The sequence below is a fragment of the Scyliorhinus torazame genome, chromosome 31 (genome assembly GCF_047496885.1).
Source record: "Scyliorhinus torazame isolate Kashiwa2021f chromosome 31, sScyTor2.1, whole genome shotgun sequence".
Classification (NCBI taxonomy): Eukaryota; Metazoa; Chordata; class Chondrichthyes; order Carcharhiniformes; family Scyliorhinidae; genus Scyliorhinus; species Scyliorhinus torazame.
In genome coordinates, this window is record NC_092737.1 from 4,174,782 (window position 1) to 4,200,469 (window position 25,688).

General features: G+C 58.4%; 2 protein-coding genes across 2 annotated transcripts in view; one reads left to right on the forward strand and one right to left on the reverse strand.

Annotated features, from left to right (window-relative positions):
- The window catches only part of LOC140404551 (ephrin-B1-like), a 536,635-nt gene that overhangs the window by 240,928 nt on the left and 270,019 nt on the right, over window positions 1-25,688 (forward strand). The window lies entirely within an intron of this gene.
- The window catches only part of LOC140404620 (polyunsaturated fatty acid lipoxygenase ALOX15B-like), a 73,087-nt gene that overhangs the window by 19,155 nt on the left and 28,244 nt on the right, over window positions 1-25,688 (reverse strand). Inside the window, exons 7-9 of the mRNA XM_072493224.1 lie at window positions 24,579-24,665; window positions 12,513-12,682; window positions 7,486-7,607 (exon numbers count right to left, since the gene is read on the reverse strand). Of these exons, the coding sequence (XP_072349325.1) occupies window positions 7,486-7,607; window positions 12,513-12,682; window positions 24,579-24,665 (379 nt within the window). The remainder of the gene's footprint in view (window positions 1-7,485; window positions 7,608-12,512; window positions 12,683-24,578; window positions 24,666-25,688) is intronic.

A 25,688-nucleotide genomic window follows, 5' to 3' on the forward strand; every position in this document is an offset into this window, starting at 1 on the left:
ACCGCCCCGCCCCCCCCTCACCGCCCCGCCCCCCCTCACCGCCCCGCCCCCCCTCACCGCCCCGCCCCCCCCTCACCGCCCCGCCGCCCCCCCCTACAACCCCGCCCCCCCCTACCGCCCCGCCCCCCCTACCGCCCCGCCCCCCCAACCGCCCCGCCCCCCCCTCACCGCCCCGCCCCCCCTCACCGCCCCGCCCCCCCCTCACCGCCCCGCCCCCCTCACCGCCCCGCCCCCCCTCACCGCCCCGCCCCCCCCTCACCGCCCCTCACCGCCCCGCCCCCCCCTCACCGCCCCGCCCCCCCCTCACCGCCCCGCCCCCCCCTCACCGCCCCGCCCCCCCCTCACCGCCCCGCGCCCCCCTCACCGCCCCGCGCCCCCCTCACCGCCCCGCGCCCCCCTCACCGCCCCGCGCCCCCCTCACCGCCCCGCCCCCCCCCTCACCGCCCCGCCCCCCCCTCACCGCCCCGCCCCCCCCTCACCGCCCCGCCCCCCCCTCACCGCCCCGCCCCCCCCTCACCGCCCCGCCCCCCCCTCACCGCCCCCCCTCACCGCCCCCCCCCTCACCGCCCCGCCCCCCCCTCACCGCCCCGCCCCCCCCTCACCGCCCCGCCCCCCCCTCTCACCGCCCCGCCCCCCCCCTCTCACCGCCCCGCCCCCCCCTCACCGCCCCGCCCCCCCCTCACCGCCCCGCCCCCCCCTCACCGCCCCGCCCCCCCTCACCGCCCCGCCCCCCCCTCACCGCCCCGCCCCCCCTCACCGCCCCGCCCCCCCCTCACCGCCCCGCCCCCCCCTCACCGCCCCGCCCCCCCCTCACCGCCCCGCCCCCCCCTCACCGCCCCGCCCCCCCTCACCGCCCCGCCCCCCCTCACCGCCCCGCCCCCCCTCACCGCCCCGCCCCCCCCTCACCGCCCCGCCCCCCCTCACCGCCCCGCCGCCCCCCTCACCGCCCCGCCCCCCCCTCACCGCCCCGCCCCCTCACCGCCCCGCCCCCTCACCGCCCCGCCCCCCCCTCACCGCCCCGCCCCCCCCTCACCGCCCCGCCCCCCCCTCACCGCCCCGCCCCGCCCCCCCCTCACCGCCCCGCCCCCCCTCACCGCCCCGCCCCCCCTCACCGCCCCGCCCCCCCTCACCGCCCCGCCCCCCCTCACCGCCCCGCCCCCCCTCACCGCCCCGCCCCCCCTCACCGCCCCGCCCCCCCCCTCACCGCCCCGCCCCCCCCTCACCGCCCCGCCCCCCCCTCACCGCCCCGCCCCCCCCTCACCGCCCCGCCCCCCCCTCACCGCCCCGCCCCCCCCTCACCGCCCCGCCCCCCCCTCACCGCCCCGCCGCCCCCCCCCTCACACCGCCCCGCCGCCCCCCCCCTCACCGCCCCGCCGCCCCCCCCTCACCGCCCCGCCGCCCCCCCCCTCACCGCCCCGCCGCCCCCCCCTCACCGCCCCGCCGCCCCCCCCCTCACCGCCCCGCCGCCCCCCCCTCACCGCCCCGCCGCCCCCCCTCACCGCCCGCCGCCCCCCCCCTCACCGCCCCGCCGCCCCCCCCCCCCTCACCGCCCCGCCGCCCCCCCCCCCTCACCGCCCCGCCGCCCCCCCCCCCTCACCGCCCCGCCGCCCCCCCCCCCTCACCGCCCCGCCGCCCCCCCCCTCACCGCCCCGCCCCCCCCCCTCACCGCCCCGCCCCCCCGACCGCCCCGCCCCCTCCCTCACCGCCCCGCCCCCCCCTCACCGCCCCGCCCCCCCCTCACCGCCCCGCCCCCCCCTCACCGCCCCGCCCCCCCCTCAACGCCCCGCCCCCCCCTCACCGCCCCGCCCCCCCCGCCCCCCCTCACCGCCCCGTCCCCCCGCCCCCCCCGCCCCCCCTCACCGCCCCGCCCCCCCCGCCCCCCCTCACCGCCCCGCCCCCCCGCCCCCCCGCCCCCCCCTCACCCCGCCCCCCCGCCCCCCCCTCACCCCGCCCCCCCGCCCCCCCTCACCCCGCCCCCCCGCCCCCCCCTCACCCCGCCCCCCCCTCACCCCGCCCCCCCCTCACCCCGCCCCCCCGCCCCCCCCTCACCCCGCCCCCCGCCCCCCTCAACGCCCCGCCCCCCTCAACGCCCCGCCCCCCCCTCAACGCCCCGCCCCCCCTCACCGCCCCGCCACCCCTCACCGCCCCGCCCCGCCCCCCCTCACCGCCCCGCCCCGCCCCCCCTCACCGCCCCGCCCCGCCCCCCCTCACCGCCCCGCCCCCCCCTCACCGCCCCCCCCCTCACCGCCCCGCCCCTCACCGCCCCCCCCTCAGCCCCGCCCCCCCCTCACCGCCCCGCCCCCCCCTCACCGCCCCGCCCCCCCCTCACCGCCCCGCCCCCCCCTCACCGCCCCGCCCCCCCCTCACCGCCCCGCCCCCCCCTCACCGCCCCGCCCCCCCCTCACCGCCCCGCCCCCCCTCACCGCCCCGCCCCCCCCTCACCGCCCCGCCCCCCCCTCACCGCCCCGCCCCCCCCTCACCGCCCCGCCCCCCCCTCACCGCCCCGCCCCCCCCTCACCGCCCCGCCCCCCCCTCACCGCCCCGCCCCCCCCTCACCGCCCCGCCCCCCCCTCACCGCCCCGCCCCCCCCCTCACCGCCCCGCCCCCCCCCTCACCGCCCCGCCCCCCCCCTCACCGCCCCGCCCCCCCCCTCACCGCCCCGCCCCCCCCCTCACCGCCCCGCCCCCCCCCTCACCGCCCCGCCCCCCCCCTCACCGCCCCGCCCCCCCCTCACCGCCCCGCCCCCCCCTCACCGCCCCGCCCCCCCCTCACCGCCCCGCCCCCCCCTCACCGCCCCGCCCCCCCCTCACCGCCCCGCCCCCCCCTCACCGCCCCGCCCCCCCCTCACCGCCCCGCCCCCCCCTCACCGCCCCGCCCCCCCCTCACCGCCCCGCCCCCCCCTCACCGCCCCGCCCCCCCCTCACCGCCCCGCCCCCCCCTCACCGCCCCGCCCCCCCTCACCGCCCCGCCCCCCCCCCTCACCGCCCCGCCCCCCCCCTCACCGCCCCGCCCCCCCCCTCACCGCCCCGCCCCCCCCCTCACCGCCCCGCCCCCCCCCCTCACCGCCCCCCCCCCTCACCGCCCCCCCCCCTCACCGCCCCCCCCCCTCACCGCCCCCCCCCCTCACCGCCCCCCCCTCACCGCCCCGCCCCCCCTCACCGCCCCGCCCCCCTCACCGCCCCCCCCCCTCACCGCCCCGCCCCCCCCCTCACCGCCCCGCCCCCCCCCTCACCGCCCCCCCCCTCACCGCCCCGCCCCCCCCCTCACCGCCCCGCCCCCCCCCCCCCCTCACCGCCCCGCCCCCCCCCTCACCGCCCCGCCCCCCCCTCACCGCCCCGCCCCCCCCTCACCGCCCCGCCCCCCCCTCACCGCCCCGCCCCCCCCTCACCGCCCCGCCCCCCCCCTCACCGCCCCGCCCTCCCCCCTCACCGCCCCGCCCTCCCCCCTCACCGCCCCGCCCTCCCCCCTCACCGCCCCGCCCTCCCCCCTCACCGCCCCGCCCTCCCCCCTCACCGCCCCGCCCTCCCCCCCTCACCGCCCCGCCCCCCCCCCCTCACCGCCCCCCCCCCCCCCTCACCGCCCCCCCCCCCCCTCACCGCCCCGCCCCCCCCCCTCACCGCCCCGCCCCCCCCCCTCACCGCCCCGCCCCCCCCCCTCACCGCCCCGCCCCCCCCCCTCACCGCCCCGCCCCCCCCCCTCACCGCCCCGCCCCCCCCCCTCACCGCCCCGCCCCCCCCCCTCACCGCCCCGCCCCCCCCCCTCACCGCCCCGCCCCCCCCCCCCCCTCACCGCCCCGCCCCCCCCCCTCACCGCCCCGCCCCCCCCCCCTCACCGCCCCGCCCCCCCCCCTCACCGCCCCGCCCCCCCCCCTCACCGCCCCGCCCCCCCCCCTCACCGCCCCGCCCCCCCCCCCTCACCGCCCCGCCCCCCCCCCTCACCGCCCCGCCCCCCCCCCTCACCGCCCCGCCCCCCCCCTCACCGCCCCGCCCCCCCCCTCACCGCCCCGCCCCCCCCTCACCGCCCCGCCCCCCCCCTCACCGCCCCGCCCCCCCCCTCACCGCCCCGCCCCCCCCCCTCACCGCCCCGCCCCCCCCCTCACCGCCCCGCCCCCCCCCTCACCGCCCCGCCCCCCCCCTCACCGCCCCGACCCCCCCTCACCGTCCCGCCGCCCCCCCCCTCACCGTCCCGCCGCCCCCCCCCTCACCGTCCCGCCGCCCCCCCCTCACCGTCCCGCCGCCCCCCCCTCACCGTCCCGCCCCCCCCCCCTCACCGTCCCGCCTCCCCCCCCTCACCGTCCCGCCCCGTAACGGGACCTAGATCTGTGACTGTGTCTAAAGACGGTTCACCATATGGATTCCCACAGGAATCTCTGCAGAGGAGAAATCCGCAGACACGTCTATAAGAAGGAGATTTGAAAATGGAATGAGTGTTTCGAATCTGTAAATGCAAAACCCCAATGAGACTGACGTCTTTCTTGCGAACACGGATGTTGACTGCGAGGCCTCGGCAAGGTACGGACAATCTTGGCCACAGCTAAAGATAAGGACCCCGTGTGGGAGGAGGGATGTTTGAAGTTATCTTGTTTCGAAGATGACTTGGCATTTTTTAAAAATAAAAACCGTGTCCGCTTGGGTTTGCCCGCCCAGAATAACAGAGAAGGACAGCTAGAAACTGCCAACGCTCAAACCCAAACCAAACGGCTAAATAAACATCTTCAGTGACGCAGAAACCCCCAGGGAGGGACAGAGGAAGCTACCTGTGCAGAAATCTGTGCAGAAATTAATCTGTTGTAAAGTTAACATGCGGCTAAATGTGGCCGACAATTGGAGAATAGAACAAAGGATTCTCTCTCTTCCCTGTGAATCTGATCCCACCAATAAGCTCACCTGCAACCTCCAGCAATTCGGCAGTGGAAGCCATCGCAGGAACTCTACAAGCTCCATTTTAGACAGCCCAACATCAGGACCGGACTTCCAAAACTAGAAGGCCCTTGCACTCAGCTGATCCAGTTTGTACAAGAATGATTTTCCTCTTCAGCTGTGAGTTGAACTTTGCGGGTCTTGGTGTTTGTAACTGTTACCTGGATATTACACTCTCGCCAGCAGTGGGCAGGGGCAGCGACTGGGTGGCGACATTTGGAGGAGGGGTACAAAGAACAAAGAACAAAGAAATGTACAGCACAGGAACAGGCCCTTCGGCCCTCCAAGCCCGTGCCGACCATGCTGCCCGACTAAACTACAATCTTCTACACTTCCTGGGTCCGTATCCTTCTATTCCCATCCTATTCATGTATTTGTCAAGATGCCCCTTAAATGTCCCTATCGTCCCTGCTTCCACCACCTCCTCCGGTAGCGAGTTCCAGGTACCCACTACCCTCTGCGTAAAAAAACTTGCCTCGTACATCTACTCTAAACCTTGCCCCTCTCACCTTAAAACTATGCCCCCTAGTAATTGACCGCTCTACCCTGGGGAAAAGCCTCTGACTATCCACTCTGTCTATGCCCCTCATAATTTTGTATACCTCTATCAGGTCGCCCCTCAACCTCCTTCGTTCCAGTGAGAACAAACCGAGTTTATTCAACCGCTCCTCATAGCTTATGCCCTCCATACCAGGCAACATTCTGGTAAATCTCTTCTGCACCCTCTCTAAAGCCTCCACATCCTTCTGGTAGTGTGGCGACCAGAATTGAACACTATACTCCAAGTGTGGCCTAACTAAGGTTCTATACAGCTGCAACATGACTTGCCAATTCTTATACTCAATGCCTCGGCCAATGAAGGCCAGCATGCCGTTTGCCTTCTTGACTACCCTCTCCACCTGTGTTGCCCCTTTCAATGACCTGTGGACCTGTACTCCTAGATCTCTCTGACTTTCAATACTCTTGAGGGTTCTACCATTCACTGTATATTCCCTACCTGCATTAGCCCTTCCAAAATGCATTACCTCACATTTGTAAAGCATTCATTTTAAAATCCCAGCCTTTATCTTAACTTCCAGAGCAACAGCGTGAAATAAATCAGCCATTCTCGTTGTTAAATCTGAAAAGCTCAGGAGAAAGTCAGTGAAACAAGGTTTAAGCAAAGGTCCCAAACAGGATTACCGATCACACCGGTCCCAGTCAGGGCCGGCTTTTATTAGACAGATTTATGGACCCAGCTGGCCAGCCCTCCCCGAACACAGCGGGGGAGATCTTATTCCACCAGTCCCATTGATTAACTATGTCCATTGATTAATCAGATCCATTCATTAACCAGTTGCATTGATTAACTAGTTCCACTGATTAACTGCATCCATGGATAACCAGTTCCATGATTAATCAGATCCATGGATAACCAGTTCCATTGATTAATCAGTTATTTGATTAACCAGTTCCATTGATTAATCAGTTCCATTGATTAATTGGATCCATTGAGTAGCCAGTTGATCACTGAAAATGTTTTAAGATTAGTGTTGTAATTACTGCTCCACCACTCCCCATTCCTCCCCCTCATTCCTCCCCCTCATTCCTCGCCCCATTCCCCCCCCATTCCTCCCCCCATTCCCGCTCATTCCTCCCCCATTCCTCCCCATTCCTCCCCCCATTCCCGCTCATTCCTCCCCCATTCCACCCCCCATTCCTCCCCCCATTCCTCCCCCCATTCCTCCCCCCATTCCACCCCCCATTCCTCCGCCCCCATTCCTCCGCCCCCATTCCTCCGCCCCCATTCCTCGCGCCCCCATTCCTCGCGCCCCCATTCCTCGCGCCCCCATTCCTCGCGCCCCCATTCCTCGCGCCCCCATTCCTCGCGCCCCCATTCCTCGCGCCCCCATTCCTCCCGCCCCCATTCCTCCCGCCCCCATTCCTCCCGCCCCCATTCCTCCCGCCCCCATTCCTCCCGCCCCCATTCCTCCCGCCCCCATTCCTCCCGCCCCCATTCCTCCCGCCCCCATTCCTCCCGCCCCCATTCCTCCCGCCCCCATTCCTCCCGCCCCCATTCCTCCCGCCCCCATTCCTCCCGCCCCCATTCCTCCCGCCCCCATTCCTCCCGCCCCCATTCCTCCCGCCCCCATTCCTCCCGCCCCCATTCCTCCCGCCCCCATTCCTCCCGCCCCCATTCCTCCCGCCCCCATTCCTCCCGCCCCCATTCCTCCCGCCCCCATTCCTCCCGCCCCCATTCCTCCCGCCCCCATTCCTCCCGCCCCCATTCCTCCCGCCCCCATTCCTCCCGCCCCCATTCCTCACCCCCCCCCTTCCTCCCCCTGTCCAGTAGGGACAGGCGCATGTTTTGGTAGGAGGAAGCACTTTGTGTAATATCGTACCATTGTGAGTGTGGGGATTTATTAACACCGGAACCAATTACTGCGCCTTGGTCTTTTCACTCACATCCTCGACTAAGCTGAAAGCCAACAGTTCACAAAGATAGATGTCCGTTACCCCAGAGGCAGCACATTGTGAGGGATTGTTACTGAACGTCACAGCATGGCAAACATTTTGAAAATCACACCTGACAATTGTCTTGCCAAGAATCCTTCAGTAAAAATCTCCATGGCCCACTCGTGGATTTCAGAATCATCCAGGACGGTGGCATCATCTTTGTAGTAGACGTCAACGATGCTTTCAACAAACCTTGGACAGGAAGGAACGATGTCAATCCACTCAAACCCTATGTTCAACGTTAACATCTATTGTTGGACAATATCAACAAGCCTGATACTGTACAAAAAAGACACGGTTACCACCTATAGATTACTACCTATAGATTACTACCTATAGATTACTACCTATAGGGTGCCACATATGGATTATCACCCAAAGATTGCCACCTATAGAACACTGCCTATAGAGTGTCACCTATATAATTCCCAGTCGGGGTGGGGAGTGACTCGGAGGGGAACCTCCAGGTGGTGGAGTTCCCAAGTATCTGCTGCTCTTGTCCCTCTAGATGGTAGAGGCCGTGGGTTTGGAAGGTGCTGCCTCAGGAACCTCTGAGTTGCTGCAGTGCATCTTGTAGACGGTACACACGGCTGGCACTGTGCGTCGGTGGGGGGGGGGGGGGAGTGAACCCTAACCCATTTCTGACTGGGAAATATATCGGCCGTTCCTTCAATGTCGCTAGGGCAACATCCTGGAACTCCCTCCCTAACAGCACGGTGGGTGTACCTACACTGTGGACTGCAGCGGCTCAAGAAGGCGGCTCACCCACCACCTTCTGAAGGGGCAATTAGGGATGGGTCATAAAGAGAAAGGCTGAAAGACAGAGAGAGTGAATGAGAGAGAGAGATGGAGTCAGAGAGAGAGGGAGAGATAGAAATAGTGCACGGGGCCAAAGAGAGAGAGTGGAGGAGACGTGGGTTTCCTCCGGGTGCTCCGATTTCCTCCCACAGTCCAAAGACATGCGGGTTAGGTGGACTGGCCGTGATAAATTGCCCCTTAGTGTCCAAAAAGGCGAGGAGGGGTTATTGTGTTACGGGGATGGGGTGGAAGTGAGGGCTTAAGTGGGTCGGTGCATACTCGATGGGCCGAATGGTCTCCTTCTGCACTGTATGTTCTTTGGTCTATGAAGCCGAGAGAGCGAGAGACAGACAGAGAGACAGACAGAGAGACAGACAGAGAGACAGACAGAGAGACAGACAGAGAGACAGACAGAGAGACAGACAGAGAGACAGACAGAGAGACAGACAGAGAGACAGACAGAGAGACAGACAGAGAGACAGACAGACAGACAGACAGACAGACAGACAGACAGACAGACAGACAGACCCTTCGGCCCACCAAGCCCGTGCCGACCATGCTGCTCGACTAAACTACAACCTTCTACACTTCCTGGGTCCGTATCCCTCTATTCCCATCCTATTCATGTATTTGTCAAGATGCCTCTTAAATGTCACTATCGTCCCTGCTTCCACCACCTCCTCCGGTAGCGAGTTCCAGGCACCCACTACCCTCTGCGTAAAAAACTTGCCTCGTACATCTAATCTAAACCTTGCCCCTCTCACCTTAAACCTATGCCCCCTAGTAATTGACCCCTCTACCCTGGGGAAAAGCCTCTGACTATCCACTCTGTCTATGCCCCTCATAATTTTGTAGACCTCTATCAGGTCGCCCCTCAACCTCCTTCGTTCCAGTGAGAACAAACCGAGTTTATTCAACCGCTCCTCATAGCTAATGCCCTCCATACCAGGCAACATCCTGGTAAATCTCTTCTGCACCCTCTCTAAAGCCTCCACATCCTTCTGGTAGTGTGGCGACCAGAATTGAACACTATACTCCAAGTGTGGCCTAACTAAGGTTCTATACAGCTGCAACATGTCTTGCCAATTCTTATACACAATGCCCCGGCCAATGAAGGCAAGCATGCCGTATGCCTTCTTGACTACCTTCTCCACCTGTGTTGCCCCTTTCAGTGACCTGTGGACCTGTACTCCTAGATCTCTCTGACTTTCAATACTCGAGGGTTCTACCATTCACTGTATATTCCCTACCTGCATTAGACCTTCCAAAATGCATTACCTCACATTTGTCCGGATTAAACTCCATCTGCCATATCTCCGCCCAAGTCTCCAAACAATCTAAATCCTGCTGTATCCTCTGACAGTCCTCATCGCTATCCGCAATTCCACCAACCTTTGTGTCGTCTGCAAACTTACTGATCAGACCAGCTACATTTTCCTCAATCATTTATATATACTACAAACAGCAAAGGTCCCAGCACTGATCCCTGTGGAACACCACTGGTCACAGCCCTCCAATTAGAAAAGCATCCTTTCATTGCTACTCTCTGCCTTCTATGACCTAGCCAGTTCTGTATCCACCTTGCCAGCTCACCCCTGATCCTGTGTGACTTCACCTTTTGTACTAGTCTACCATGAGGGACCTTGTCAAAGGCCTTACTGAAGTCCATATAGACAACATCCACTGCCCTGCCTGCATCAATCATCTTAGTGACCTCCTCGAAAAACTCTATCAAGTTAGTGAGACACGACCTCCCCTTCACAAAACCATGCTGCCTCTCACTAATACGTCCATTTGCTTCCAAATGGGAGTAGATCCTGTCTCAAAGAATTCTCTCCAGTAATTTCCCTACCACTGAAGTAAGGCTCACCAGCCTGTAGTTCCCGGGATTATCCTTGCTACCCTTCTTAAACAGAGGAACAACATTAGCTATTCTCCAGTCCTCCGGGACATCCCCTGAAGACAGTGAGGATCCAAAGATTTCTGTCAAGGCCTCAGCAATTTCCTCTCCAGCCTCCTTCAGTATTCTGGGGTCGATCCCATCAGGCCCTGGGGACTTATCTACCTTAATATTTTTTAAGACACCCAACACCTTGTCTTTTTGGATCTCAATGTGACCCAGGCTATCTACACCCCCTTCTCCAGACTCAACATCTACCAATTTCTTCTCTTTGGTGAATACTGATGCAAAGTATTCATTTAGTACCTCGCCCATTTCCTTTGGCTCCACACATAGATTCCCTTGCCTATCCTTCAGTGGGTCAACCCTTTCCCTGGCTACCCTCTTGCTTTTTATGTACATGTAAAAAGCCTTGGGATTTTCCTTAACCCTATTTGCCAATGCCTTTTCGTGACCCCTTCTAGCCCTCCTGACTCCTTGCTTAAGTTCCTTCCTACTTTCCTTATATTCCACACAGGCTTTGTCTGTTCCCAGCCTTTTAGCCCTGACAAATGCCTCCTTTTTCTTTTTGACGAGGCCTACAATATCTCTCGTTATCCAAGGTTCCCGAAAATTGCCGTATTTATCCTTCTTCCTCACAGGAATATGCCGGTCCTGAATTCCTTTCAACTGACACTTGAAAGCCTCCCTCATGTCAGATGTTGATTTGCCCTCAAACATCCGCCCCCAATCTATGTTCTTCAGTTCCCGCCTAATATTGTTATAATTAGCCTTCCCCCAATTTAGCACATTCATCCTAGGACCACTCTTATCCTTGTCCACCAGTACTTTAAAACTTACTGAATTGTGGTCACTGTTACCGAAATGCTCCCCTACTGAAACATCTACCACCTGGCCGGGCTCATTCCCCAATACCAGGTCCAGTACCGCCCCTTCCCTCGTTGTACTGTCTACATATTGTTTTAAGAAGCCCTCCTGGATGCTCCTTACAAACTCCGCCACGTCTAAGCCCCTGGCACTAAGTGAGTCCCAGTCAATATTGGGGAAGTTGAAGTCTCCCATCACCACAACCCTGTTGTTTTTACTCTTTTCCAAAATCTGTCTACCTATCTGCTCCTCTATCGCCCGCTGGCTGTTGGGAGGCCTGTAGCAAACCCCCAACATTGTGACTGCACCCTTCTTATTCCTGATCTCTACCCATATAGCCTCACTGCCCTCTGAGGTGTCCTCCCGCAGCACAGCTGTGATATCCTCCCTAACCAGTAGCGCAACTTCACCTCCCCTTTTACATCCCCCTCTATCCCGCCTGAAACATCTAAATCCTGGAACGTTTAGCTGCCAATCCTGCCCTTCCCTCAACCAGGTCTCTGTAATGGCAACAACATCATAGTTCCAAGTACTAATCCAAGTTCTAAGTTCATCTGCCTTACCCGTAATACTTCTTGCATTAAAACATATGCACTTCAGGCCACCAGACCCGCTGTGTTCAGCAACTTCTCCCTGTCTGCTCTGCCTCAGAGCCCCACTGTCCCTATTCCCTAGTTCTCCCTCAATGCTCTCACCTTCTGACCGATTGCTCCCTTGCCCACCTCCCTGCCATACTAGTTTAAACCCTCCCGTGTGACACTAGCAAACCTCGCGGCCAGACAGAGAGACAGTGGGTGTGATTTGGAGCCTGTGTTAGGGGTCAGGACGGACACCGACCCCAGGCGCTGAATTAGGCGAGAATCAGAAAAGGCGATTCTCTGCAGTGAGACCACAATCTCTGATTTTCCAGGCCCCTCCCCAGCAACCTAGCGGGAGACCGACCGGGGGAGGCCGGGAGCCTCATTTTAATACATCACCTGATAATTGCGGGCCCTGCCTTCAGGACATCCCACCGGAGAATATTCACCAGCCGCCGCCGCCATTAACAACAACTGATTAAAATCTCACCGCCAAAGGAGATATTGGAGCTGAGAGCTCAGGCTGCCACTGTCAGGGTGCCAATCACAGAGGGGACAACGCTGAGGACATGGGAGACCTGGATACGTTCACCCTGGGGCCGGGGGGGGGAGTGGGGGTGTTCAGTATCGGCATCTCGGGGGAGGGGGGGGGGTCGCTCGCAGGTCTTAGCGGACTTCACGTCTGGAATATGGGGGCGGCATGGTGGCACAGTGGTTAGCACTGCTGCCTCACGGCGCCGGGATCCCAGGTTCGAACCCGGCTCTGGGTCACTGTCCGTGTGGAGTTTGCACATTCTCCCCGAGTCTGCGTGGGTCTCACCCCCACTACCCAAAGATGTGCAGGGTAGGTGGATTGGCCACGCTAAATTGCCCCTTAATTGGAGAAAAATAATTGGGTACTCCGAATTTTAAAAAAAAGGAATATGGTGGAAAATGTGATTGTTGAAATCTGACCTGTTGATTGCGAACCAGATTCTCAGCCCGTCGTCTCTGTAGTAATATCTGGGCAGTTTGCCCACACAGCGGAAAGCTACATCTTCAGGAAGACACAGAGAGGCATAGGTGGTCTTCTCCAAAGCTCTTTTCAGGATTTCTATTTTTGCAATCCCTCCTGTAGAGAAAGCCTAGAGGTACAGGATATAAAAACAATGTGAATTGTGAATACAACAGGGTCGCCACCAATTCTCGAACCATATTTAATAATCTTTAACGGTTCCCAACGGGAACTTCGGAATAGAAGGAAGTCATTGGGCCCCCCCAGCCCGTGGATGACCTGTGGATGAGTTCCACGTGACAGCCTTTCCCACCCACACCCCTTCACACTTTGGGTCAATAGAACTATCAATCCAGATTTTAAATTAATGATTGATCCAGCATGAACTGCTAAAGAGAATTCCAAATTCCTATCACCCTTTTAGTTTGTAGAAATGTTTCCCAATCTCACTCTGGGATTATCCAGCTTGAGCTTTTAGAGGATGGAATCGCAGGATGGTGAGTGCAGAAGGAGACCATTCTGCCCATCACCTCTGTGCTAGCTCCCTGAAGAAACAATTCACCTCGTGCCACTCCTCGCATCTCAGTAAATCTTGGCATTCCGATGATATTCCAATTCCCAGTCGAAATCCCTCGATCGAATCTGCCTCTCCCAGCACTCTCAGGTAGCTCATTCCCGATCCTAACCGTTCTCCAGGTGACAGAATGTCTCCATCCATTCTTTCATCGATTACCTTAAATCTGTTCCCTCTCGTCCTCGATCCGTGAGAACGGCCCCCCCCTCCCCGTCTTCTCTGTAGCCCCCTCGTGATTTCGAACATCTCGATCAAATCTCCTCTCGACCCTCTCTGCTCCCAGGAAAACCGTCCCAACCTCTCCACATAACGGAAGCTCCTGATCCCTGGAATCACGTGTCATGACTCTTTTCAACAATCTCTTCAATCCCTCCGAAAATGATGGTGTTCGGAACAGGGCACGGTTCTCCGTTTGAGAATGAGCCATGTTTTGCACGTGTACAACGGAACTCCCCGACTTTGGGCTCCACAATGCGTGAGGGGACACACTGGGGAACGGTCCCTCTCGATCTTCCCCGCTGGAAAACCTTGACCAAATCACCCCTTAACCTTCAAAATTCCTGGGATTCTGTAGTGGCTCCTTCCCGTACCAGCCTCCCCGAACAGGCGCCGGAATGTGGCGACTAGGGGCTTTTCGCAGTAACTTCATTTGAAGCCGACTTGTGACAATAAGCGATTTTCATTTTCATTTTTCATTTCATTTAACCCTTGGGAGTCCCAGGACAATTCTGCTAAACCAACACTGCACTAACTCCAAGACCAGTAAATCATTCCTCAGGCGTGGGACCCAGAAGAGCTCAGAGTAACTCCAGGTGTGGCCTAGCCCGAGCTGCAGAACATCAATTCTCTTCCTCTTGATAAAAGGCCGACAAATAAACTATCCGATCATTATCTGAGCATCGTGACATTTACTGGCCGGTGTAACGGGATGAAAAGGGTTCTTTAGAACTCGGTTTCCAGCTGCTAAGCATTTGGAAAGCTCTGTGTCTGACCCTTTCTACATTCAGAGTGGATGAGGAACATTGGGACAGCAATAGGCCATTCTGCCCATCGAGACTGATAATTGCCACAATTTTACATCTTAATTCAATCCATAAACGTCGTTTTCTCAGCAGAGCCAACACAGCTCACATCAGTTATCTGGACAAATACCTTTCTATCGCTATATTAAATCCTCAATTAAATAATAATTAGGCTGTTCCCCAGTGTGTCCCCTCTCTATATCCCACTGTTCCCCAGTGTGTCCCTCTCTATATCCCACTATTCCCCAGTCCGTCCCCTCTCTATATCCCACTGTTCCCCAGTCCGTCCCCTCCCTATATCCCACTGTTCCCCAGTGTGTCCCCTCTCTATATCCCACTGTTCCCCAGTGTGTCCCTCTCTATATCCCACTGTTCCCCAGTGTGTCCCCTCTCTCTATCCCACTGTTCGCCAGTGTGTCCCCTCTCTATATCCCACTGTTCCCCAGTGTATCCCCTCTCTATATCCCACTGTTCCCCAGTGTGTCCCTCTCTATATCCCACTGTTCCCCAGTGTGTCCCTCTCTATATCCCACTGTTCCCCAGTGCGTCCCCTCTCTATATCCCACTGTTCCCCAGTGTGTCCCTCTCTATATCCCACTGTTCCCCAGTGTGTCCCATCTCTATATCCCACTGCTCCCCACACCGTCCCCTCTCTATATCCCACTGTTCCCCAGACCGTCCCCTCCCTATATCCCACTGTTCCCCACTGTGTCCCCTCTCTATATCCCACTGTTCCCCAGTGCGTCCCCTCTCTATATCCCACTGTTCCCCAGTGTCCCCCCTCTCTATATCACACTGTTCCCCAGTGTGTTCCCTCTCTATATCCCACTGTTCCCCAGTGCGTCCCTCTCTATATCCCACTGTTCCCCACACCGTCCCCTCTCTATATCCCACTGTTCCCCAGTGCGTCCCTCTCTATATCCCACTGTTCCCCAGTGCGTCCCTCTCTATATCCCACTGTTCCCCAGTGTGTCCCCTCTCTATATCCCACAGATCCCCAGTGTGTCCCCTCTCTATATCCCACTGTTCCCCAGTCCGTCCCTCTCTATATCCCACTGTTCCCCAGTCCGTCCCTCTCTATATCCCACTGTTCCCCAGTGTATCCCCTCTCCATATCCCACTGTTCCCCTCTCTGTATCCCACTGTTCCCCAGTGTGTCCCCTCTCTATATCCCACTGTTCCCCAGTGTGTCCCCTCTCTATATCCCACTGTTCCCCAGTGTATCCCCTCTCTATATCCCACTGTTCCCCAGTGTATCCCCTCTCCATATCCCACTGTTCCCCAGTGTGTCCCCTCTCTATATCCCACTGATCCCCAGTGTGTCCCCTCTCTATATCCCACTGTTCCCCAGTCCGTCCCCTCTCTATATCCCACTGTTCCTCAGTGTATCCCCTCTCCATATCCCACTGTTCCCCTCTCTGTATCCCACTGTTCCCCAGTGTGTCCCCTCTCTATATCCCACTGTTCCCCAGTCCGTCCCCTCTCTATATCCCACTGTTCCCCAGTGTGTCCCCTCTCTATATCCCACTGATCCCCAGTGTGTCCCCTCTCTATATCCCACTGTTCCCCAGTCCGTCCCCTCTCTATATCCCACTGTTCCTCAGTGTATCCCCTCTCCATATCCCACTGTTCCCCTCTCTGTATCCCACTGTTCCCCAGTGTGTCCCCTCTCTATATCCCACTGTTCCCCAGTGTGTCCCCTCTCTATATCCCACTGTTCCCCAGTGTATCCCCTCTCTATATCCCACTGTTCCCCAGTGTATCCCCTCTCCATATCCCACTGTTCCCCAGTCCGTCCCCTCTCTGTATCCCACTGTTCCCCAGTGTGTCCCCTCTCTATATCCCACTGTTCCCCAGTGTATCCCCTCTCCATATCCCACTGTTCCCCAGTCCGTCCCCTCTCTGTATCCCACTGTTCCCCAGTGTGTCCCCTCTCTATATCCCACTGTTCACCAGTGTATCCCCTCTCTATATCCCACTGTTCCCCAGTGTATCCCCTCTCCATATCCCACTGTTCCCCAGTCCGTCCCCTCTCCGTATCCCACTGTTCCCCAGTGTGTCCCCTCTCTATATCCCACTGTTCCCCAGTGTATCCCCTCTCCATATCCCACTGTTCCCCAGTCCGTCCCCTCTCCATATCCCACTGTTCCCCAGTGTGTCCCCTCTCTATATCCCACTGTTCCCCACACCGTCCCCTCTCTGTATCCCACTGTTCCCCAGTGTGTCCCTCTCTATATCCCACTGTTACCCAGAGTGTCCCCTCTCTATATCCCACTGTTCCCCAGTCCGTCCCCTCTCTATATCCCACTGTTCCCCAGTGTGTCCCTCTCTATATCCCACTGTTCCCCAGTGTGTCCCCTCTCTATATCCCACTGTTCCCCAGTGTGTCCCCTCTCTATCTCCCACTGTTCCCCAGTGTGTCCCCTCTCTATATCCCACTGTTCCCCAGTGTGTCCCTCTCTATATCACACTGTTCCCCAGTCCGTCCCCTCTCTAAATCCCACTGTTCCCCAGTGTGTCCCCTCTCTATATCCCACTGTTCCCCAGTGTGTCCCCTCTCTATATCCCACTGTTCCCCACACCGTCCCCTCTCTGTATCCCACTGTTCCCCAGTGTGTCCCTCTCTATATCCCACTGTTCCCCAGTGTGTCCCCTCTCTATATCCCACTGTTCCCCAGTCCGTCCCCTCTCTATATCCCACTGTTCCCCAGTGTGTCCCTCTCTATATCCCACTGTTCCCCAGTGTGTCCCCTCTCTATATCCCACTGTTCCCCAGTGTGTCCCCTCTCTATATCCCACTGTTCCCCAGTGTGTCCCTCTCTATATCACACTGTTCCCCAGTCCGTCCCCTCTCTAAATCCCACTGTTCCCCAGTGTGTCCCCTCTCTATATCCCACTGTTCCCCAGTGTGTCCCCTCTCTGTATCCCACTGTTCCCCAGTGTGTCCCCTCTCTATATACCACTGTTCCCCAGTGTGTCCCCTCTCTATATCCCACTGTTCCCCACACCGTCCCCTCTCTGTATCCCACTGTTCCCCAGTGTGTCCCTCTCTATATCCCACTGTTCCCCAGTCCGTCCCCTCTCTAAATCCCACTGTTCCCCAGTGTGTCCCTCTCTATATCCCACTGTTCCCCACACCGTCCCCTCTCTGTATCCCACTGTTCCCCAGTGTGTCCCTCTCTATATCCCACTGTTCCCCAGTGTGTCCCCTCTCTATATCCCACTGTTCCCCAGTCCGTCCCCTCTCTATATCCCACTGTTCCCCAGTGTGTCCCTCTCTATATCCCACTGTTCCCCAGTGTGTCCCCTCTCTATATCCCACTGTTCCCCAGTGTGTCCCCTCTCTATATCCCACTGTTCCCCAGTGTGTCCCTCTCTATATCACACTGTTCCCCAGTCCGTCCCCTCTCTAAATCCCACTGTTCCCCAGTGTGTCCCCTCTCTATATCCCACTGTTCCCCAGATGTGTCCCCTCTCTATATCCCACTGTTCCCCAGTGTGTCCCCTCTCTATATCCCACTGTTCCCCAGATGTGTCCCCTCTCTATATCCCACTGTTCCCCAGTGTGTCCCCTCTCTATATCCCACTGTTCCCCAGATGTGTCCCCTCTCTATATCCCACTGTTCCCCAGTCCGTCCCCTCTCTAAATACCACTGTTCACCAGTGTGTCACCTCTCGATATCCCACTGTTCCCCAGTCCGTCCCCTCTCTATATCCCACTGTTCCCCAGTGTGTCCCTCTCTATATCCCACTGTTCCCCAGTCCGTCCCCTCTCTATATCCCACTGTTCCCCAGTGTGTCCCCTCTCTGTATCCCACTGTTCCCCAGATGTGTCCCCTCTCGCTATCCCACTGTTCCCCAGTGTGTCCCCTCTCTATATCCCACTGTTCCCCAGTGTGTCCCCTCTCTAAATCCCACTGTTCCCCAGTGTGTCCCCTCTCTATGTCCCACTGTTCCCCAGTGTGTCCCATCTCTATGTCCCACTGTTCCCCAGTACGTCCCCTCTCTAAATCCCACTGTTCCCCAGTGTGTCCCTCTCTATATCCCACTGTTCCCCAGTCCGTCCCCTCTCTATATCCCACTGTTCCCCAGTGTGTCCCTCTCTTTATCCCACTGTTCCCCAGTCCGTCCCCTCTCTATATCCCACTGTTCCCCAGTGTGTTCCCTCTCTATATCCCACTGTTCCCCAGTGTGTCCCCTCTCTATATCCCATGTTCCCCAGTCCGTCCCCTCTCTATATCCCACTGTTCCCCAGTGTGTTCCCTCTCTATATCCCACTGTTCCCCAGTGTGTTCCCTCTCTATATCCCACTGTTCCCCAGTGTGTCCCTCTCTATATCCCATGTTCCCCAGTCCGTCCCCTCTCTATATCCCACTGTTCCCCAGTGTGTCCCTCTCTATATCCCACTGTTCCCCAGTGTGTCCCCTCTCTATATCCCACTGTTCCCCAGTGTGTCCCCTCTCTATATCCCACTGTTCCCCAGTGTGTCCCCTCTCTATATCCCACTGTTCCCCAGTGTGTCCACTCTCTATATCCCACTGTTCTCCAGTGTGCCCCTCTCTATATCCCACTGCTCCCCAGTGTGTCCCCTCTCTATATCCCACTGTTCCCCAAGATGTCCCCTCTGTTTATCCCACTGTTCCCCAGTGTATCCCTCTCTGTATCCCACTGTTCCCCAGTGTGTCCCTCTCTATATCCCACTGTTCCCCAGTCCGTCCCCTCTCTATATCCCACTGTTCCCCAGATGTGTCCCCTCTCGATATCCCACTGTTCCGCAGTGTGTCCCTCTCTATATCCCACTGTTCCCCAGTCCGTCCCCTCTCTATATCCCACTGTTCCCCAGTGTATCCCTCTCTATATCCCACTGTTCCCCAGTATGTCCCTCTCTATATCCCACTGTTCCCCAGTGTGTCCCTCTCTATATCCTACTGTTCCCCAGTGTGTCCCCTCTCTATATCCCACTGTTCCCCAGTGTGCCCCCTCTCTATATCCCACTGTTCCCCAGATGTGTCCCCTCTCGATATCCCACTGTCCCCCAGATGTGTCCCCTCTCTATATCCCACTGTTCCCCATTGTGTCCCCTCTCTATATCCCACTGTTCCCCAGTGTGTCCCCTCTCTATATCCCACTGTTCCCCAGTCCGTCCCCTCTCTGTATCCCACTGTTCCCCAGTGTGCCTCTCTCTATATCCCACTGTTCACCAGTGTGCCCCTCTCTATATCCCACTGTTCCCCAGTGTGTCCCCTCTCTATATCTCTCTGTTCCCCAGTGGGTCCCCTCTCTATATCCCGCTGTTCCCCAGTGTGTCCCTCTCTATATCCCACTGTTCCTCAGTGTGCCCCTCTCTATATCCCACTGTTCCCCAGATGTGTCCCCTCTCTATATCCCACTGTTCCCCATTGTGTCCCCTCTCTATATCCCACTGTTCCCCGGTGTGTCCCTCTCTATATCCCACTGTTCCCCAGTGTGCCCCCTCTCTATATCCCACTGTTCACCAGTGTGTCCCTCTCTATATCCCACTGTTCCCCAGTGTGCCTCTCTCTATATCCCACTGTTCACCAGTGTGCCCCTCTCTATATCCCACTGTTCCCCAGTGTGCCCCTCTCTATATCCCACTGTTCCCCAGTGTGCCCCTCTCTATATCCCACTGTTCCCCAGTGTGTCCCCTCTCTATATCCCACTGTTCCCCAGTCCGTCCCCTCTCTATATCCCACTGTTCCCCAGTGTGTCCTCTCGCTATATCCCACTGTTCCCCAGTGTGTCCCTCTCTATATCCCACTGTTCCCCAGTGTGTCCCTCTCTATTTCCCTCTGTTCCCCAGTGTGTCCCCTCTCTATGTCCCACTGTTCCCCAGTGTGTCCCTCTCTATTTCCCACTGTTCCCCAGTGTGTCCCCTCTCTATATCCCACTGCTCCCCAGTGTGTCCCCTCTCTATATCCCACTGCTCCCCAGTCCGTCCCCTCTCTATATCCCACTGTTCCCCAGTGTGTCCCTCTCTATATCCCACTGTTCCCCAGTGTGTCCCCTCTCTATATCCCACTGTTCCCCAGTGTGTCCCCTCTCTATATCCCACTGTTCCCCAGTGTGTCCCCTCTCTATATCCTACTGTTCCCCAGTGTGTCCACTCTCTATATCCCACTGTTCTCCAGTGTGCCCCTCTCTATATCCCACTGCTCCCCAGTGTGTCCCCTCTCTATATCCCACTGTTCCCCAAGATGTCCCCTCTCTTTATCCCACTGTTCCCCAGTGTATCCCTCTCTATATCCCACTGTTCCCCAGTGTGTCCCTCTCTATATCCCACTGTTCCCCAGTCCGTCCCCTCTCTATATCCCACTGTTCCCCAGTCCGTCCCCTCTCTATATCCCACTGTTTCCCAGATGTGTCCCCTCTCGATATCCCACTGTTCCCCAGTGTGTCCCTCTCTATATCCCACTGTTCCCCAGTCCGTCCCCTCTCTATATCCCACTGTTCCCCAGTGTATCCCTCTCTATATCCCACTGTTCCCCAGTGTGTCCCTCTCTATATCCCACTGTTCCCCAGTGTGTCCCTCTCTATATCCTACTGTTCCCCAGTGTGTCCCTCTCTTTCTCCCACTGTTTCCCAGTGTGTCCCCTCTCTATATCCCACTGTTCCCCAGTGTGCCCCCTCTCTATATCCCACTGTTCCCCAGATGTGTCCCCTCTCGATATCCCACTGTTCCCCAGATGTGTCCCCTCTCTATATCCCACTGTTCCCCATTGTGTCCCCTCTCTATATCCCACTGTTCCCCAGTGTGTCCCTCTCTATATCCCACTGTTCCCCAGTGTGCCTCTCTCTATATCCCACTGTTCACCAATGTGCCCCTCTCTATATCCCACTGTTCCCAGTGTGTCCCCTCTCTATATCCCACTGTTCCCCAGTGTGTCCCCTCTCTATATCCCACTGTTCCCCAGTGTGTCCCCTCTCTATATCTCTCTGTTCCCCAGTGGGTCCCCTGTCTATATCCCGCTGTTCCCCAGTGTGTCCCTCTCTATATCCCACTGTTCCTCAGTGTGCCCCTCTCTATATCCCACTGTTCCCCAGATGTGTCCCCTCTCTATATCCCACTGTTCCCCATTGTGTCCCCTCTCTATATCCCACTGTTCCCCAGTGTGTCCCTCTCTATATCCCACTGTTCCCCAGTGTGCCCCCTCTCTATATCCCACTGTTCCCCAGTGTGTCCCTCTCTATATCCCACTGTTCCCCAGTCCATCCCCTCTCTATATCCCACTGTTCCCCAGATGTGTCCCCTCTCGATATCCCACTGTTCCCCAAGATGTCCCCTCTCTATATCTCTCTGTTCCCCAGTGGGTCCCCTGTCTATATCCCGCTGTTCCCCAGTGTGCCCCTCTCTATATCCCACTGTTCCCCAGATGTGTCCCCTCTCTATATCCCACTGTTCCCCATTGTGTCCCCTCTCTATATCCCACTGTTCCCCAGTGTGTCCCTCTCTATATCCCACTGTTCCCCAGTGTGCCCCCTCTCTATATCCCACTGTTCACCAGTGTGTCCCTCTCTATATCCCACTGTTCCCCAGTGTGTCCCTCTCTATATCCCACTGTTCCCCAGTCCATCCCCTCTCTATATCCCACTGTTCCCCAGATGTGTCCCCTCTCGATATCCCACTGTTCCCCAAGATGTCCCCTCTCTTTATCCCACTGTTCCCCAGTGTATCCCTCTCTATATCCCACTGTTCCCCAGTGTGTCCCTCTCTATATCCCACTGTTCCCCAGTCCGTCCACTCTCTATATCCCACTGTTCCCCAGATGTGTCCCCTCTCGATATCCCACTGTTCCCCAGTGTGTCCCTCTCTATATCCCACTGTTCCCCAGTCCGTCCCCTCTCTATATCCCACTGTTCCCCAGTGTGTCCCTCTCTATATCCCACTGTTCCCCAGTGTGTCCCTCTCTATATCCTACTGTTCCCCAGTGTGTCCCCTCTCTATATCCCACTGTTCCCCAGTGTGCCCACTCTCTATATCCCACTGTTCCCCAGTGTGCCCCCGCTCTATATCCCACTGTTCCCCAGATGTGTCCCCTCTCGATATCCCACTGTCCCCCAGATGTGTCCCCTCTCTATATCCCACTGTTCCCCATTGTGTCCCCTCTCGATATCCCACTGTTCCCCAGTGTGTCCCTCTCTATATCCCACTGTTCCCCAGTGTGCCTCTCTCTATATCCCACTGTTCACCAGTGTGCCCCTCTCTATATCCCACTGTTCCCCAGTGTGTCCCCTCTCTATATCCCACTGTTCCCCATTGTGTCCCCTCTCTATATCCCACTGTTCCCCAATGTGTCCCTCTCTATATCCCACTGTTCCCCAGTGTGCCCCCTCTCTATATCCCACTGTTCACCAGTGTGCCCCTCTCTATATCCCACTGTTCCCCAGTGTGCCCCTCTCTATATCCCACTGTTCCCCAGTGTGCCCCTCTCTATATCCCACTGTTCCCCAGTCCGTCCCCTCTCTATATCCCACTGTTCCCCAGTCCGTCCCCTCTCTATATCCCACTGTTCCCCAGTGTGTCCTCTCGCTATATCCCACTGTTCCCCAGTGTGTCCCTCTGTATATCCCACTGTTCCCCAGTCCGTCCCCTCTGTATATCCCACTGTTCCCCAGTGTGTCCCCTCTCTATATCCCACTGTTCCCCAGTGTGTCTCCTCTCTCTATATCTCACTGTTCCCCAGTCCGTCCCCTCTCTCTATCCCACTGTTCCCCAGTGTGTCCCCTCTCTATATCCCACTGTTCCGCAGTGTGTCCCTCTCTATATCCCACTGTTCCCCAGTCCGTCCCTCTCTATATCCCACTGTTCCCCAGTCCGTCCCCTCTCTATATCCCACTGTTCCCCAGTCCGTCCCTCTCTATATCCCACTGTTCCCCAGTGAATCCCCTCTCCATATCCCACTGTTCCCCTCTCTGTATCCCACTGTTCCCCAGTGTGTCCCCTCTCTATATCCCACTGTTCCCCAGTGTGTCCCCTCTCTATATCCCACTGTTCCCCAGTGTATCCCCTCTCTATATCCCACTGTTCCCCATTGTATCCCCTCTCCATATCCCACTGTTCCCCAGTCCGTCCCCTCTCTGTATCCCACTGTTCCCCAGTCCGTCCCCTCTCTGTATCACACTGTTCCCCAGTGTGTCCCCTCTCTGTATCACACTGTTCCCCAGTGTGCCCCTCTCTATATCCCACTGTTCCCCAGTGTGTCCCCTCTCTATATCCCACTGTTCCCCAGTGTGTCCCTCTGTATATCCCACTGTTCCCCAGTCCGTCCCCTCTGTATATCCCACTGTTCCCCAGTGTGTCCCCTCTCTATATCCCACTGTTCCCCAGTGTGTCTCCTCTCTCTATATCTCACTGTTCCCCAGTCCGTCCCCTCTCTCTATCCCACTGTTCCCCAGTGTGTCCCCTCTCTATATCCCACTGTTCCCCAGTGTGTCCCTCTCTATATCCCACTGTTCCCCAGTGTGTCCCTCTCTATATCCCACTGCTCCCCAGTGTGTCCCCTCTCTATATCCCACTGTTCCCCAAGATGTCCCCTCTCTATATCCCACTGTTCCCCAGTCCGTCCCCTCTCTATATCCCACTGCTCCCCAGTGTGTCCCCTCTCTATATCCCACTGTTCCCCAAGATGTCCCCTCTCTATATCCCACTGTTCCCCAGTGTGTCCCCTCTCTATATCCCACTGTTCCCCAGTGTGTCCCTCTCTATATCCCACTGCTCCCCAGTGTGTCCCCTCTCTATATCCCACTGTTCCCCAGTGTGTCCCCTCTCTATCACCCACTGTTCCCCAAGATGTCCCCTCTCTATATCCCACTGTTCCCCAGTCCGTCCCCTCTCTATATCCCACTGTTCCCCAGTGTGTCCCCTCTCTATATCCCACTGTTCCCCACACCGTCCCCTCTCTCTATCCCACTGTTCCCCAATGTGTCCCCTCTCTGTATCCCACTGTTCCCCAGTGTGCCCACTCTCTATATCCCACTGTTCCCCAGTGTGCCCCTCTCTATATCCCACTATTCCCCAGTCCGTCCCCTCTCTATATCCCACTGTTCCCCAGTGTGTCCCTCTCTATATCCCACTGTTCCCCAGTCCGTCCCCTCTCTATATCCCACTGTTCCCCAGTGTGTCCCTCTCTATATCCCACTGCTCCCCAGTGTGTCCCCTCTCTATCCCACTGTTCCCCAGTGCGTCCCTCTCTATATCCCACTGTTCCCCAGATGCTGACCTTTCTTTATTTAATCCTGAATTTCCCTGTTTATCCTGAGACACACTTTCTGCCTGCCTGTTCAGTCGGGGCTATTTCCAACACCGCCTCCCCCAAATTGACTCTTTTGCGATTTCCCCTGGCGGGTTTCTGCTGTCACATTATTGCAATGTCAGAATTATTTGTTTTGCGAATGAGAAATCGCTCACTCACCTGGTCAAACACCCCGCCCTGTGATATAAGCAGCTGCCTTGCTGCTGTGTTAATATTCAAAGTAAATTTCAGATGTGGCATTAGGAGCTGGAAGATTAAAGAGGTTTAGGCTTGAGATTTATTCTCCACAATTTCACACATAATAATGAAGTTATGTATCTATGTTGGGTTCTCAAAATGCAATTGGTTCTGATTTTACAAAGTTACATGAAGCCTCGTGGCTTCAGGTTAAACATGGACAAGGAAACCTCCTGCTGATCACCACAGACCCCCCACCATCAGCTGATCAATCAGTTACTGCTCCATGTTGAACACCACTTGGAGGAAGCACTGAGGGTGGCGAGGGCGCAGAATGTACTCTGGACGGGGGGACGTCAATGTCCATCACCAAGAGTGGCTCGGTAGTGCCACCACAGACCGAGCTGGCCGGGTCCTAAAGGACAGAGCTGCGAGACTGGGACTGCAGCAGGTGGTGAGGGAACCAACAAGAGGGAAAAACATACTTGACCTCACCCTCGCCAACCTGCCTGCTGCAGATGTATCTGTCCCTGACAGTATCGGTAGCAGTGACCACCGCACAGTCCTTGTGGAGACAAAGTCCCGTCTTCACATTGAGGGTACCCTCCATCGTGTTGTGTGCCATTACCACCGAGCTAAATGGGACAGTCATAGATAGACCCTATGCTCTTATCCTTCCTCTGTCTTGGTGCTAAATCCTGGACGTGTTTTCCGATGGACCTCACCAATAGCCAGCAGTGGGATGTCCCAGGCCCGCCGATGTCAGTGGGCCTTTGTGACTGGCCATGCCGCCGGGGAAACCCCTCCTGGGGAATCGCCATTGGCAGGACGGGAAGATCCCACCGAAGAGCGAAGGGCCGGAGAATTCAGACCAATGGTCTATAAAGGTTCACCACAACCTTGCTTTTGTACTCGGACCTTTACTAAACCCAGGATCTCATTGACCTTATTAACCACCTTCCCAACCTGCCCCACACATCTACTCCCAAGTTACCCCGTTGGAATTGTTAATTTGATATTGTCTCTCGCTGGGCTGATTGAACAGCGCCATCGCGCCCGAGGCGGGAGGCGACGAGGCCGTTAAATCTCGCG